General features: G+C 39.1%; 1 protein-coding gene and 1 long non-coding RNA gene across 5 annotated transcripts in view; one reads left to right on the plus strand and one right to left on the minus strand.

The window, feature by feature from the left end:
• Positions 1-5444: 5444 nt before the first annotated feature.
• Positions 5445-9864, minus strand: KRT10 (keratin 10). Of its 3 annotated transcripts, none has more exons than NM_174377.2 (8): positions 9228-9864; positions 8347-8429; positions 7836-7992; positions 7591-7752; positions 7376-7501; positions 6850-7067; positions 6240-6497; positions 5445-5817 (listed from the first exon to the last, which is right to left on the minus strand). In NM_174377.2, exons 1-8 carry the CDS (start codon positions 9795-9797, stop codon positions 5811-5813), a joined length of 1581 nt encoding a protein of 526 aa, NP_776802.2. In that variant the 5' UTR covers positions 9798-9864; the 3' UTR covers positions 5445-5810. The 3 variants fall into 3 exon arrangements, with proteins under 3 accessions (NP_776802.2, NP_001372287.1, XP_059733703.1); NM_001385358.1 differs by having other exon boundaries at positions 6220-6497; XM_059877720.1 differs by having other exon boundaries at positions 6220-6452; positions 9228-9858.
• LOC132343071 (uncharacterized) overlaps positions 6472-17043 on the plus strand; it is a 37520-nt gene continuing 26948 nt past the window's right edge. For both annotated transcript variants that reach the window (XR_009491750.1, XR_009491751.1), the window contains exon 1: positions 6472-6543. This is a non-coding gene — a long non-coding RNA (uncharacterized lncRNA). The remainder of the gene's footprint in view (positions 6544-17043) is intronic.

A 17043-nucleotide genomic window follows, 5' to 3' on the forward strand; every position in this document is an offset into this window, starting at 1 on the left:
GGAGAATCCCAGGGACGGCAGAGCCTGGTGGACTGCTGTCTATGGGGTCGCACAGAGTTGGCCACGACTGAAGCGACTTAGCATTAGCAGCAGCAAATGATTAGTGAGGTCAAACATCTTTTCATGTGTGTATTGGCCATATCCCACTTCTTTTTATCTTTACAACAAGTTATTAATCTGTCAAAATGCATTTTAGTTCCATTCTTCTACTAATCTTTTTTTTTTTAATTAAAAAAATATTTTTTTGGCTGTGCCACACAGCATGTGGGATCTTAGTTTGTGGGATCAAAAACTTAGGTTGTGGGATCAAAGCCCACAACCCCTGCATTGAAAGCGTGGAGTCTTAACCACCAGGGAAGTCCTCTGCTTTTAGTCTTCCCTTCAAATTTCTTACTTCACAAAACCTTACTGAGGCTCTATAGATCCACACAAAAAAATTTATAGAAACATAATTGGTTTACAGTTCAGTTCAGTTGCTTAGTTGTGTTCATCTCTTTGTGATCTCATGGACGCCAGGCTTCCCTGTCCATCACCAACTCCTGGAGCTTACTCAAACTCATGTCATTGAGTCAGTAATGCCATCCAACCACCTCATCTTCTGTTGTCCCCCTCTCCTCCTGCCTTCAGTCATTCCCAGCATCAGGGTCTTTTCAAATGAGTCAGTTCTTCACACCAGGTATTCTAAGTTGGTTTACAGTGTTGTACAATTTCTGCTGTATAGTAAAGTGACTCACTTATACATATATATCCTTTTCATATTCTTTCCCACTGTGGTTTATCGCAGGATATTGGATATCCTGTGCTATGTAATAGGGCTTCCCTGGTAGCTTAGATGGTAAAGCGTCTGCCTACAATTCGGGAGACCTGGGTTTGATCCCTGGGTCGGGAAGATCCCCTGGAGAAGGAAATGGCAACCCACTCAAGTACTCTTGCCTGGAAAATCCCATGGATGGAGAAGCCTGGTAGGCTACGGTCCATGGGGTCCCAAAGAGTTGGACACGACAGAGCGACTTCACTTGTAGCTTAGTGGGAGTCTCGCTGTGCTATGTAATATGACCTTGTTGCTTGTCCATCCTATGTAAATTAGTTTGTGTCTGCTAATCCCAAACTGCCAGTTCTCCACCCCCACTGCCTCTCCCCCTTGGCAGCCACACGTCTGTTCTCTATATCTGTAAGCTTGTTTTTGTTTTGTAGGTATGTTCATTTTGTGTCATATTTTATATTCCACATATAAGTGATATCATATGGTATTTGTCTTTCTCTTTCTGACTCTACTTAGTTTGATAATCTGTAGGTCCATCTTTGTTGTTGCAAATGGCATTATTTTATTATTTTTAATGATTGAGTATTATTCCATTGTGTGGAATAGTGCCATAGAGCCACTGTGAACATAGGAGTGCATGTATCTTTTTGAATTATAGTTTTGTCTAGGTATATGCCCAGGAGTGGGGTTGCTGGATCGTACGGCAACTCTATTTTTAGCTTTTTGAGGAAGCTCCATACAGTTTTCCATAGTGGCTGCACCAGTTTGCATTCCAACACATAGTAATAGATCAAAACTTTTAGTGAGAATTCCTCTTCTAAAGGGGTCATTGGCTTGGTCGTGGTTCAACTAACCTTCGAACCCATTTCTTTATACTTTTCTAGCATTTCTTCTTAGATAACTTATTCCGTATAGGAAAGATTAATTGAAAGCTTAAGTATGTGATTTTTTTTCTTTGCTAAAATCTTGGACAACACTATTTTCAGAATACTACCCAAATTGTTCTCTGAGATAATATCCAATGTTTATACCAATTCACAACAATTTCTTCACACAGACTGATGTTAGGCTGGAAAGACCTTTTAAATCAATGTTAGCATGTGGATGGTGTTTCTGTTTTTTTTTTTTTTAAATAATTAATTAGTTAGTTTTATTTTTGGCTGCACTGGGTGTTCATTGCTGTGCTTAGGCTTTCTCTAGTTGTGACAATTGGGGGCTATTCTTTGCTGTGGGCAAAGGATTCTTACTGCAGTGTCTTCTCTTGTTTCAGCACATGAACTCTAGGCACGAGGACTTCAGTAGTTGTGGCTCATAGGCTTTGTTGCTCTAAGACGTGTGGGATCTTCCCAGAACAGGGAATGAACCCAAGTCCTCTTCACTGGCAGGAGGATTCTTAACCACTGGACCACCAGAGAAGTCTCAGTGTTTGTATTTTTATCTAGAAACTAAGGAGCAAGATGACAACTCAAAGAATCCTTCTTCTTTTGGCATGTCTTTTTCTGTGGGACAACCTGGTTCAAAAAGTATCCTTCAAAAAAAAAAAAAAATCCTTTGTACCTAGTTTCCAGACAGGTTTTATTTCTTTTGTGATTTGTTTCCCTGTGTCATCCAAGGACACAGCCTGGATAGTTTGCATCATGATCAGGCTGACCACAGCTGTAGCTTTCAGGGCTGGTCAACTATCTCAGATCTTTGGGGTGATCATCTGGTCCTTCCCACTTACTTTCACAAACTTCTTGCTATATTTTATCAGACTTCACATTCCCAGAACTGGATTAATCATAACCTTTGTGACACTGGAATTTAGTTTTGCAGCCCTAGGACAGCAACCTGACCTGGTCCTCTACCTCTTGGTAGACGATGTTAGTGATCACCTACTCTAATGACTTATTGTGATGCTCTTGTCCATCTTTGGAGAAACTCAGTTATTTAGCCAACAAGCATATTTCTTTGAAAATGAACATAATACTCTTTCTTCAGTACAGGGGGCATTTTTTAAGGGCTTTATTAACTTCCTTGGTGACTCAGATGGTAAAGAATCAGCCTGCAATGCAGGAGACTTAGGTTCAATTCCCAGGTTGGGAAGATCCCCTAGAGGAGGACATGGCAACCCACTCCACTATTCTTGCCTGGAGAATCCCCGTAGACAGAGGAGCCTGGTGGGCTACAGTCCATGGTGTTGCAAAGAATCGGGCATGACTGACAACTAAGCACACATTTTTATTAACTCATATTATCCCCAAATGAGGAAACAATAATCTCATATGAGGTAATTATTATCCTTACTGTGTAGATAAGAAAACTGAGACTTAGGATGGTTCAAGTTACTTGTCCAAAATTTACATGATTTGTAAATGCCAGTGCGAGAATATGAAGTCCAGGAATCACTGACTTTGAAATGCATGCCTATAACTACAAATGAGCTCTTTCCCTAATTTCCACTCTTAAGATGCAGTCTAGATGGGAAATGCTAGATGAACCTTATTTAATTAAACTAACTCAAGCTGCTTCCCTATGCTGGCCATAACAAAGTTATTCTCCATGCCCCCCCCAAAATATCAAGTCATCATGGACATCAATGTTAGTGTGCAAAGTTCCAAGACTTTTAGCAGCATAAAGCAGAATCTTTGGAGATACAAGCTTTTGCTGTTTAGTATGATTTCATGTGAGTCTCAAAATTGGCTCTGATAGTCTCAGTGGACACTTCCCTGCTTAAATAGCAGGACTCTGTAACAACTTTATAATCTGTAAGAATGTGTACAGGATTTTTGATTAATAGCTACATGATAAATCTTTGTAGTAAAAATAGTGATCTGCACAGCTAACAATAACTTTTTAAACTATAAAAACGAATGTCCTTGTTAAAATAAAATTGCTTAGATACACTGTTTTTATGAAACTAGAGTTTCAGAGTCCAGTCAAGAGAGTAGTTTTTTTTGTTTGTTTGTTTTACTGGGATATCATATACAGTACTGTATAAGTTTAAGGTGTCCAGTGTGATGACTTGATGTATTAATACATGTGTCGAGAAATAATTACCACAATCAGATTATAAAACACCCATCAAGAAAGTAGTTTTCCATCAGAGATAAGCTATTTTATAAAGAAAATTAAATATAAATGCTTTAAAGAGATATTAGAAGATGGAAAAAGTAAGAAGACAGGACCACCATGATTCAGACCTTTTAGGAATGAAGGTTTGGGTCACCACCCAGCCAGATAAATAACTTACCAGATGAGATCCTGGCTTGGAGCACATAACTATTTCATAATAATGTATTTGCATTTGTCTCAAATCCATGTTATTGAATATGAAAACCCTTATTCAGAATAATGAGAATGGCCAACTCAGATTAAGAACAATAATCTAGGTCCCAGGGACTTGGTTAATTTTGCTAGATAATAATAATAAGAGTTTTTTTGAATAATAGTATATACACAGTTGTTGTTCAGTTAAAAAGTCATGTCCAACTCTTTGCGACCCCATGGACTACAGCACACCAGGCTTCCCTGTCCTTCACTATCTCCTGGAGTTTGCTCAAATTCATGTCCATTGAGTCAATGATGCCATACAACTGTCTCATCCTCTGTTGCTCCCTTCTCCTCTCAAAGAACCCTTACCCATCCCTGTTTCAGGGCATTGCAAGGCAGCATCTTAGGACTTCAACAGACTGGCTCCCAAGAAGGGTGGCCAGTACACATAGAAAGTCATGTGCACTAAAGCAGAGTCTGTGGTAATGTTTGGTGCCAGGTAGGTCAAGGCGTGTTCACTATAACAAAGTCCATTCATAGTAAAACACAGCCTCAGTGATCAGTTTGGGATACAGAGTGTGGGGTTTACCCAGCAGAAGTCTCAATCAAGTGGCTGGTTTCAGGTCCTTGGGAGAACTGGAGCTCAAATCAGTAAGGATACTAAGAAAGGCTATTTGGTGGACAAGGATAACCTAGGAACCCACCAGGGAACACAAGGTAGTCTTAGGGTCAGAGAGTAAATCCAACCCTTACCTACCCCATATACTCACAGAATAATAATGTCAGTTGGGTTCTTATTGACTGAAGGATGTGATTGCATTGACCTTTTAAGAACCAGGTCTTTAGTACTGGTCACTGTACTAATTGGTCAAAGTAGAGACATACAGGTGTCTTTTGGCTAAATTGGTATCACCATGTCTTGACAGTGCTTCTCCTGTTTGTCTGATAGACACCAAATAATTTTGTCAGGGTGATATGATTTTACTGGCTAGTAAGTGTTGGAAGCTATCTCTTTGGCTGTGTAGCAATGGGGCAGAAGCAATATAGTAATGAGAAGAAAATGTTAATAAGAACAGCTAAATGTGAGAAGGCAAGTGATCAGAAAATGTGAAATGTCCAATTAATTTAATCTTTGGGGTATTGAGACTTTTCATAGTTTCTAGGACTTAATTCAAAGCCAGAGAACTGGGAGCTGTCAACATACTTTGTATCTTAAAGAAAGAGTAACTGGTGACTCATGGACTTTTTCCTCAGTGAGATTATTAACATTGGTCCAACATACCCATAAGATTAAAAAATGGATACAGAGAAATCCTAATCATAATTTGTCTTCAGAATTTCTGGATAAATCAATCTTCAAATGATACTTTACTAATCTTTAATGTTGAAAATTGTCTAATTCAAATAAAGACAATTCTGACCAAATGGATAGTGCATCAGTAAGAAAGTTTATTGAAATTCATTAGTAAATGAGAATAGAAAGTTTTTCTTTTTTTCCAAAAAGTAAAGAATACTTTTTGGTAAAGTGAAAAGGAGAAATACAGAAACCACAAAACACCGTTTAGACACCTTATGATCAAGGAGTGGACCTATTTCCATAGGCCATTAAGACTGAAGTGTTTTCTTGGAGATTTTTTTTCATGCATCTATGCATAATGGCCTGTGTGAGGGGAGACTCTTTCCTCTTAATGCGGCTTAATAGTAGTGTTTCTTGGTTTCCGATTCAACCATAGATGAAAGGACTCTACCATCAGGTGCCAACTCCTCAATAATTGTCTTGATCACTCTGGTTTTGTTAGTATCTGTAAGATAATTACAATAAAAACAATAGAATTTAGACTACAGTTTGTTGGGTCCTTACTAAATAACGAGCAAAAGAGCTAAATCAAAGATATTTACTACCCAAAATATCTGTATCAAAATATCTAAATGCAAAAAAAAAAAAAAAAATACACCAAAGTGAAAAAAAGGAAAACTTCTTTACAGTTACTTTAAAAAACACCAAAGCTACAGCATTTTAGACAATATCGTTTTCCCCTCAAGACTGGAGTCAACAACTATAGTCGGTTAAAAAAAGCAAAGATTTTATAAGATTTTAATTTTTAAAATAATTCTAAAAAAAAAAAGTTACAGAACTTAAAAAAACAAAACCAAAAAACAGCAACCAAAAAACCCATCAAAAAGTTAAAACTAATTCTGATTACCCCAGCTAGTTTCTGCTGACCTTGGTCCCTTAGATGAGGACTCTCCAACGGACCCTGTAGTGGTGGATTTGTGGCCTCCGCTGGAGCTTCCGCCGCCGTGGCCACCGCCACTGGAGCTTCCGCCGCCGTAGCTGCCGCCGGAACTACCGCCGTGGCCGCCACCGCTGGAGCTTCCGCCGCCGTAGCCGCCGCTGGAGCTTCCGCCGCCGTAGCCGCCGCCGCCGCCGCCGGAACTTCCGCCATAGCCGCGCCCGCCGCCGTAGGAGCCGCCGCCGGAACTTGGAGAGTAAACGTTACTTCCCGTTAGCTCTAACGTGTGAAGCTGTGAGTCTATTTCCAGGTTATTGTTACCTTATAACCTAGGCAAAACGTGTTTTGAGGAAAATCACCCCTGCCGATTATGAACCCGTTCTTTTAAAACAATTATATATGCACCCAAGCCTAAGAATCTTTCTTGGGTCATATTCGTTGGGACATTGAGGCTGATTGCATACGCCTTCTTGTGTACTTGGTCTCCTCTCTTTCCACTTTCTCCCATCCTCTGACATCCTTGAGTTTTGGGAAAAGCCTTGCGGCTTGGAACACCAAATAAAAGCAACTGGGACGATTTAAACATTTTCTGTAATTTACCTTCCCTCTCCTTCTAGCAGGCTGCGGTAGGTTTGAATTTCATTCTCCAGTCGTATCTTAATATCCAGGAGTTGTTGGTACTCGGCATTCTGGCACTCAGTCTCAGCTCGAATCTGTTGCAGTTGTTCTTCCAGAGAGGAGATCTGGGACTGAATCTGAGAGAGCTGCACACAATAGCGACCTTCTGTCTCTGCCAAGGAGGCTTCCAGGGATTGTTTCTGAAGAGGAAAGAATATATTGTAACCTAACTACTTCATTGTTCACTTAAGTACAGTGAGGCTTGTTTAATAATTTCATGAGAAGAATAAAGAAAACGAACAGATTTGTGTTTTATGTTTAATAATATTTCAATTTCAGCATATTTCGATCAATGCCAATAATACTTTTCTCCCATTAACAAAAAGCTTCAATTTTATTTCTACTTCTTTACCCTCGACTCTGCATTTTCTTTTATATTGCCTATTCTTATGTGAGGATGAAACGCATGATAAAATGATGTTATTTCTCCAGAGAATTATTTACTTACTAGGGCTAGTTGGGACTGTAGCTCAATCTCCAGGCCTTGAATAGTGCGTCTCAACTCAGTAATCTCAGATTTATGGCTCGATACTTGTTCAAGGTTACTGTTGATTTCCGTAGTGAGTTCCTTGCTCTAGAATATTAAAAACAGGGATCTGATGAGAAAAATCTGAACTAATAACCAAACCACCATTGACTTTGCTACAAAAGAAGATGAACTACCTTTTCATTGAACCAGGCTTCGGCGTCTCTGCGATTTTTCTCGGCAAGTTGTTCATATTGGCTTCTCATGTTATTCAGAAGTTCAGTGAGATCAACACCTGGGGCAGCATTCATTTCCACATTCACATCACCAGTGGATACATTTTGAAGGTCTCTCATTTCCTGTTTGAGGAACAGAAATATTTAATGACTGCTTCATGACCCCGAGTCCCTTTTTGGCTGGGGGAAGTATAACTTCATGTCACCTCTTCGTGGTTCTTCTTCAGGTAGGCCAGCTCCTCGGTCAAGCTCTCGATCTGCATCTCCAGGTCGGTCTTGGTCAAGGTCAGCTCGTCCAGCACCCTGCGCAGGCCATTGATGTCGGCCTCCACGCTCTGGCGCAGGGTTACCTCATTTTCATACCTGAAACAAGATACAAATACTGGGTATAACTTATATCAGGGAGGTATTCCTGGGTAGGGACTGTTTAGAAACCAAGTAAAGAGTTGACTTCATATCTTGGCAACATTTATCATACTCTGATTCACATAGGGATATTAGTGGTTTAATGCAAAGAAACTTAGCATTTACTTTAAAGTGCATCTTCTTATAATATTGCCTAAAACGTAATACTGAGGTTGAAAATTTCTCTTGACAGCTCCAGTATAGTTTAAATTTGAATGAATTCAGGAAAATGTAAATGCTCTTGTGGGCATACATTGTTAAAAACATCTCATATTTATTGTGACAGTATTGTACCACATTTGCTTAGCTTACTTCAGCCTGAAGTCATCGGCTGCCAGCCTGGCATTATCAACCTGAATCAGGATATTGGCATTGTCTGTTGTCAGGTTGAAGATCTGGAAGGAGAGACCAAGAAATAAGATACAGACACAGCTTTTATAGTGGCAAAGATGAACTACATTTCTGTGGTGTTCTATTACTAAGTCTTGGGGAATTTTTATTTTAAATCTGACAATCCAGTCTTACCTATATACTTAAGATTGAGTCGTTTGTTCTCTTGAAGTTTCCATACTTTTCTATTTCTATATCCTCCCTTTCTGAAAACCAACTGGAGTTATGTAGCTGTGTTCCTGCATTCATGTCCTGCACTTACACCTGTGTAATTTCTGTGTATTTCAGCTAACTTTTGACTGCCTTGTACCTGTATTTGGTTTAACTTGTTTTAAATATATATTCTAAGTGAATATAAACTGCACACAGTGCAATTCAAAAATTCCCTCAAGGCAAGCAATACTCCATTTTCATATTGGAAAATTCATGTTTCTTACAGTGTCATTAGTGAGTATTTGTTGTTATCAGTCTGAATAATATTTTCTGATTCATTGAATAATTCTTTCAGTTCCTGTGTTTGTACATTTTCTAATGTATTTTAACTGTGGACACTTACACTCATTAAAACATAAAAAATTCTTAGTAATCCCCCCATCCTGTAAGATACACAACACACATGTTGGATGAAGATTGCAATGACTGTACCCTCACAGCTGTTTACCTTTGAAGAGACTGGATTGCTCATGGAAGCAAGAAAGTAATGTAGTCAAACACAGTGAACATTGTAGTTGATTAAAATATTATCTATCAGAATTACATGCACAAAAAGAGGCTTAAAGTTGCATTTAAAAAATGCCCCTTACCTGATTTTTAAGATCATCAATGGTTTGGTAGTATTTGCTGTAATCACGAGGCTCTCGCTGTCTTGAATTGCCATACTTTTCATACCACTCCTTGATTTTGACTTCTAGCTCATAGTTTGATTCTTCCAGAGCCCGAACTTTGTCCAAGTAGGAAGCCAGGCGATCATTGAGATTCTGCATGGTTATTTTTTCATTTCCAGAGATAAGGCCACCATCTCCAAATCCACCACCCAAACCACCTCCAAAGCTGCCGCCTCCGAAGCTGCCCCCTCCGAAGCCACCTCCTCCATAGCCCCCTCCAAAGCTGCCTCCATAGCTCCCACCGAAGCTACTTCCATAGCCCCCACCAAAGCCACTGCCTAATCCTCCTCCATAGATACTTGATGAGCCCCCAAAGCAGCCTCCAGCAGAGCTCCCACGGCTAAAAGAGCCACCACTGAACCCCCCTGAGCTATATCCTCCACCAAGAGAGCCTTTGCTGCTCGAAATTCTGAGGGATGATCCTCCTCCTCCTCCACCTCCACTGCGGGAGGAAGAGTATTGCTTGCTTGAGCTGTATCGAACAGACATGGTGATGCTGTTTAGCTCAGGGAGTGCCTGGTACCAAGGACAGTGACAGGCCTTTATATACTGAGAGGGTGTATCCCACATGTGTTAGAGTTTTGCTTACTTGCTTGGTTTTCTTTTTGCCAAATTTGCATCTTTGGCTTATGATTGCATAAATTATCTTAAGTAATCACCAGCCCCAATATGTTTGGTTTTGAATTAGCCTTAAGAACGAATAGGTTTGCTATGTTGAAATTGAAAATGGGTGTTGGTCATATGAGCATTTGTTTCATTAAACTTTTTCACCTTTTTAGGAACCTTGAGCAACTTGAAATCCATTTTTCCTTTTTTCCTCAGCACTAATTTGGTTTGTACAGAATGTTCGCAAAGTTTAGAAAAAGAATTTTAAATCACAAAATCATAGTTAATGCTTTTCAAATTCATGTTTTAAACAGTTTTAATTAATTAGAACAGCATAAATTCAGATAGAATCATGCCATGATAGGACTGTAGAGTAAACTGCAAGCAACCAAAATGAAAATAAAAAACATGTTAAATGATTTGTGTTCAAAAGTTACCACATATAAATAAAGACATAAAAATACAACTTAAGAAATGCATGTGTGTGAATGTTTATAGAAAATCTTTGGAGAATGAAAGTACATTGATATTTTGTCTAGGAAATTGGAAATGTGTAATGGTTTAGGAATCTTCTAATTTAATGGTGCTATTCTTTTTAACATTTAAAGAAATCTAACATCAGGAAGTTATCCTGGATTTTTTTTTTAATTTTTAAATTCATTGTAATGAAGGCTTATATGAAGACCACATTGCAGAAATTCTTAGCACAAGATATGAACTAATCTCCAGTATTTTGTTTACTCTAAGTTTGGCCAATAGAAAAGGAAGTGATTATGAGTAAAAATTTTCTTACAAGAATATACCAGATTAGAAAATGATACTTGCTTCAAAATTATGAACTGGTCTGTGAACTTGTGTTTGAAAGCTAGATTCTCTTTCTCAAAAAAAATTTTTTCCTTGGATTTACTGTGTGTAGAATTTTATATAATTATTTAATAAAGTATTGAATTGGGACTTTTAACACATGATAGCTCATGGGCTTCCCTGATAGCTCAGTTGGTAAAAGAATCTGCCTGCAATGCAGGAGACCCCAGTTTGATTCCTGGGTCGGGAAGATTCCCCTGGAGAAGGGATAGGCTACCAATCCCAGTATTCTTGGGCTTCCCTTGTGACTCAGCTAGTAAAGAATCCGCCTGCAATGCAGGAGACCTGGGTTCGATCCCTGGGTTGGGAAGATGCCCTGTGGAAAGGAACAGCTACCCACTCCAGTATTCTGGCCTGGAGAATTTAATGGACTGTACAGTCCTTGGAGTCACGAAGAGTTGGACACGACTGAACGACTTTCACTTTCACTTTTCACTTTAACACATGATATAAAATTATTTTTTTATCTATAGGATATGGCATTGCTATTCAAAAATATATTCACATATATATTTCTGTATATATTCACACACAGTTTACAGTTATACAGTGCTATTTTTGATGCTGTCATTTTATTACTCAAACTGCTGAGATAGGGAGGGTATTGTCTCTATTTTATAGAAGAGGAAGTTGAAGCTGAGAGCGGTTATGATTTTGCCTAAAGAGATAAAATAGGTGGATAAATGAAGTTAGAAAATTGGTCTGATGCCTGGCTTTTGGCTCTTCCTGCATTATCAATGTGTGTCTGTATTCTCTGTTCTGGTGGATTTGGTCAGAGAACTGAATGCCTCTTTTTCTTCCCATAAACTTCTCCACATGGGAAGCAACAAAACAAAAAGTACTTGGAAACACGAATATGTTGAAAGGGTAGGGTGTTTGGCACACACTTCCATTACTAATTGCTTTCTCAAATTACACTTAAAGTTGCACACTCCAGTTTATGAAAACTATAGAATTAGCTTCTGCAGGGAAAGGCAATATGGCTGGGAGTGTGAATGAGGTGTTGACTGTGAGAGTGGAGGTTACTACCCAACAATTGAGGCTTCTCCGACTTGTTACCACATGCAAGTGGGGCAGAGTTAAAAGAAAAAATGAAACTCAGCTGTGGGAATTGATTCTTGCTGAAGATAACATGTAGTAAAGGAAGGTTATGATAAGCCAGACTGGAAAAAAAACATTCCAACAAGTTCAGAGACGATGCTGAAGACCTGATATTAATGAAATTAATTTAGAAAGAATAAAGAGATTTTGCCAAATTTTACCTGTAATTATATTTTGGGAGTTGATCTTGCTAGTTTTGCTTTAGTGTTAACCTTTTTTTTTTTTTTTAAACTTTACATAATTGTATTAGTTTTGCCAAATATCAAAATGAATCTGCCACAGGTATACATGTGTTCCCCATCCTGAACCCTCCTCCCTCCTCCCTCCCCATACCATCCCTCTGGGTCGTCCCAGTGCACTAGCCCCAAGCATCCAGTATCGTGTATCGAACCTGGACTGGCAACTCGTTTCTTACATGATATTTTACATGTTTCAATGTCATTCTCCCAAATCTTCCCACCCTCTCCCTCTCTCACAGAGTCCATAAGACTGTTCTATACATCAGTGTTTCTTTTGCTGTCTCGTACACTGGGTTATTGTTACTATCTTTCTAAATTCCATATATATGCGTTAGTATACTGTATTTATGTTTTTCCTTCTGGCTTACTTCACTCTGTATAATAGGCTCCAGTTTCATCCACCTCATTAGAACTGATTCAAATGTATTCTTTAAAAAAAAAAAAAAAAACTCTGGTGGAAAAATATAAGCATCTCAATCTAATTTCAGTTAACAGGTAGTATGAAGAGCTCTGTTGCTATCACATTAAATCACAGAATTTGTAGAAGGCTTCCTAAAAGTATATGGGAAAAAGTACAAATACAGACACTCTTCTAATACTGACTGCAGCATTTAAACCAACTTTAATGTTATTATCAAAGACTCCTTATTGACTTGTGTACTCTAGAAATTGGTTTCAACAAATGTGTGGTCATTTGTTGAAACCAGCTTTTGGCATGTGCAAAAATTACAGAGGTGCCATGTGATAATCCTGCAGCTAAATTGGATGGAAAACGCACTATGGTCAGCTCTAGTGTTGGCCCTGTTTACACCTGATTGCCATAATCCACTGTAATTGTAATTTCATTATTCTCAATTTTTGTTGTATCTCTATGTAAGGCACGTTGAGAAATGTTTAAACGATAGGAACGTAAATGAGATTCATCTCCTACCCTTACAGATCTTACCAATTGTTACAATCTAGTCATAGAGACAAAAATGTGCACTATAAGTCCTATGTAAATGGTAAATGAAGTGGGAGGGAGGAGTTAATATTTCCTGAACATTTACTGTGTTCTAGGTAGTTTACTCAAGGCTATGGTTTTTCCTGTCATCATGTATGGATGGGAGAGTTGGACTGTGAAGAAAGCTGAGCGCCAAAGAATTGATGCTTTTGAACTGTGGTGTTGGAGAAGACTCTTGAGAGTTCCTTGGACTGCAAGGAGATCCAACCAGTCCATTCTGAAGGAGATCAGCCCTGGGATTTCTTTGGACGGAATGATGCTAAAGCTGAAACTCCAGTGCTTTGGCCACCTCACTCGAAGAATTGACTCATTGTAAAAGACTCTGTTGCTGGGAGAGATTGGGGGCAGGAGGAGAAGGGGATGACAGAGAATGAGATGGCTGGATGGCATCACTAACTCAATGGACGTGAGTCTGAGTGAACTCCAGGAGTTGGTGATGGACAGTGAGGCCTAGCATACTGCGATTCATGGGTCACAAAGAGTTGGACACGACTGAGCGACTGAACTGAACTGAACTGAACTGAGGTAGTTTACTCTTCTTTAATCCTCCCCCACATTCTCCAGATGGATATTATTTGTCTCATTTTATAGCTGAAGAAATGAAGCTTTAGAAAGCTTCAGGGATCTGCCAAGAGTAAGACAGCTGGTTTCTGCTACAACTTGCCTAAGTGGTTTCAAAGATGATACTGGGTTCATGACACTGAACTGCCTGCCACCTTAAGACTGATGAGCAAGGAGTCTGATTGAATGGGGTCACCTGACTAAGTGGAATTTAAGTTGAGTCTCCGGAAGGATGGGTAGGAGTTTTCCTTATATGCAGCAGCAGAGAGGACTGTTCTGGGCTGGGGAGTGGGGACTGTGAAATGCCAAGCAGGTGGAGACCAGTTTGGCTGAAACAGATTTGTCCATAGTCATTCATTTCTCTTACAGATTTTATTCAGCATCTGCAGTATTATTCCCTGGGGCTACATAGGTGACTCAGACAGTTCCTGCCCCTCAGTGAGTGTACTTGGAGAGGCAAACAAACATACCCATGAATCAGAATTAGGGTAATCTGGGCTACAGTTGAGGCATGGACAGGGTGTTGAGGGAGTTCAGAGAAGGGAGTCTGACAGTGGCGTGTGTGTGTGTGTGTGTGTGTGTGTGTGTGTGTGTGTGATGTGTGAGGGCACAGTGAAAGAATAGTGAGATCAAGTTTTGAGGAGAAGACCAACTTAGATTAAAACTCGTGAATTTAAAATAATACTGTGAAAATGTCTTTTAACACTTAGAGTCATAGGACTACAGTTCAGGAGAGAGATTAGAGGAGCAGATTTCAGGATAGTGAGGACCCCAAGGGAAGGAATTTAGAGAAATGAGCAGAGGGTCCAAGTCTGAACTTTTTTGGAGACAACCACTTGAGGGGCTGGTGAAAAGCTAGAGAATAGTATTGAGAAGAGTGATGCCTAGGATCTGGGAAAGCAGGGAGAAGGATCATGGAAGTCAAGGGGGAAAAGAACCCAGGTAAAGTGGAGTGGTCTCTAAAGGAAGATCAAGGAGAAAGGGAATTGAAGAAAGATCATTGGTCATTTAGAAGCTGTTGGCACCCTTTCAGAGGGCAGATTGAGTAGAGTAGTGGTGGGACAGTCCACTGTGTATATTGGAGTTGATGGTTTTGCTTTTAGTATTTTATTTATCAGTTTCTTCTCAATTGCTTCTGAGTTTTGAGTCATGATTAGAATGGATGTAGCTCTTATTCTCATTGGGTTAATTTATCTGTGGCTCTTGAAATGTGTTGTTGATTTAGCTTTGTTATTAGCTTGACTCATCTCACTGTTGGGGTTTGGATCACTTTTCTATTTCTTTCTTATTTTGCCTCCAGTAAAGTTCTCTTTTGAATAATTTTTTCTAACTGAAAGTTCTATTTGCACATTTCTTCTCTGATCAATTGAGATGTAATAAATCATTTAGTGGCAGAAAGACAAAACTGATAATGCAAGTTATGTCTCAAGATGGCAAGGTTGATAAGCTAAATGTTTAGAATTTTTAATTTATCATGTAAAGTTTGAGAATAAGACATTCTTTGCTTGAATGTTCTGTGACTGTGCAAACTGCTGAAATGCGCCTTTGTGATTATGACCTATGGAGTCAACACCAAGTGGAAAGCTGTACAAGTGTTTGATGGATTTGGTACTCTTCTCCCGGATAGCTGAATAATTAGGACAATCAAGATATTGGTAAAGCCCATGTCTTGTCATTGGAAAACCTCTAATACTCAGGGCTCTGAAATCTGGAGAGACTCCCGTATTACACAGTTTTTCTAAAACTTCCAAGGCTACAGTATGATGGAGACTGTCAAAATATGGAAGTAGCATGAAGGCTTTTCAGTGTAGTGTAGCGGTGTGGTTAGATGGGTGGGCGTTGGCATCAGACTGCTTGGGTAACAATGCATCCACTTACTGTGTGACTGTATTTCAGTTTTCTCAGTTCCAATGTGGCATCATACTTGTGATTATCCTATAGAGGTGTAAGTGGGAATTAAATGAATTAATATAAAGCATTTAGAACAGTGCCTGGCGTTTCCTTCTGGAGAAGGAAATGGCAACCCACTCCAGTATTCTTGCTTGGAGACTACCATGGACAGTGGGCGGGCTACAGTCCATAGGATCCCAAAGAGTCGGACAAGACTGAAGCGATTTAGCATGCGTGCATGCTGGCCTTTATAGAATAAGTGCTTTAAAAAGGTTTTTCTGTTACTGTTATTACTGTTACTATGATTAGAACCTAACCCACAGTTGGTCAGTAAAATATGAGTGGATGGAAGCTGGATTAAAGGTTGAAATACAGCTAGTGAGGAGGAGAAAATGGCTTGGGTTGGGGAATGGTCCAGCAGGGTAAAGGTGTTCTATTTGTTCTGTTTGATAACTTTGTGACGAACCATGCTGTTTTTCCCTGAATAACACATGCTCTCATTTTTAACTTTATTCTTTTCTTTATCTCCGACATCCACCAAGTTACCAATTTTGTCACTTTTTCTTTTGTTCCATCTGATATATTTGTTTCTTTTTGTCTAGTCCCACCACAGCCGTCCTAATCCAGAATTTCATCACTTCTGTCATCAATTACATCACCAACTTCTGAAGTGGTTTTCTTGGCTCGGTGCCATGTCACCTAAGATCTGTTCTAGTCATGGCTGCAAGATGACTGTTCTTGAAAAATACTGTCATCATTTCATCCACACGCATAATAAGTACCTAAGGATTTCTCTTATTAGTAGATTGTGTCTTTTTGGTAGCCTTGCCCTATTCTGTCTGTCCAACCTCATTCTTCCTGCAGTGAGTGAAGGTAGTAGAGTGGAAAAATTGTTGCATCTTCTTGTAATTATTAAATATGTGGCCTTGGGCAAAACACTCAGCCTTTAAAAATGAGCCTGTGTGTCATTTTACTACCCTATAAAATATGGGTAATAATAATAGTAAATACTAAAATATGTATATTTTAGTACTACTAACAATAGGCCTTATTCAAATCAAGTCCAAACTCCTCTCCTTCATGAGGCTTCTCACCATTAGTCTAGCCATGGCTGTCTCTTTCTTTTCATTTCCTGTGTGTACAACCTAGTAGTTTATAGTATGATATAATTATTATTGTTCCCAATGAGTTAAGACATGAAAGCTCCTTTAGAGAAGGGAGGGTACCTTTTTCTCTTGCTGCACCTAGTAGATACTTAATGTTTTCTGAATGTTTTCCTATCATCTCGGAGCCTTTTCCCGTTTTCTTTTCTTTGCCTTTATTTTGGTCTCAAAACTCTTCTCTCCTATGTTTTCGCAATATACAAGTTTAAAATTTAAATAAAGGCTAGTTGAAGACAACTAATTTGATTTTTCTTTAAAGCCAGTTGTAATAATTTTCAGATATGAGAATGTTGTGTAAGAACAATAAG

The sequence above is a fragment of the Bos taurus genome, chromosome 19 (genome assembly GCF_002263795.3).
Source record: "Bos taurus isolate L1 Dominette 01449 registration number 42190680 breed Hereford chromosome 19, ARS-UCD2.0, whole genome shotgun sequence".
Classification (NCBI taxonomy): domain Eukaryota; kingdom Metazoa; phylum Chordata; class Mammalia; order Artiodactyla; family Bovidae; genus Bos; species Bos taurus.

Coding starts and splice junctions, on each gene's coding strand:
- KRT10 (NM_001385358.1), bottom strand. CDS start 9,797: ATGTCTGTTCGATACAGCTCAAGCAAGCAATACTCTTCCTCCCGCAGT. Junction 6,498..6,849: donor CTGCTAGAAGGAGAGGGAAG/GTAAATTACAGA, acceptor TTACTCTCCAAG/TTCCGGCGGCGGCTCCTACG. Junction 5,818..6,219: donor GTCAGCAGAAACTAGCTGGG/GTAATCAGAATT, acceptor ATTATCTTACAG/ATACTAACAAAACCAGAGTG.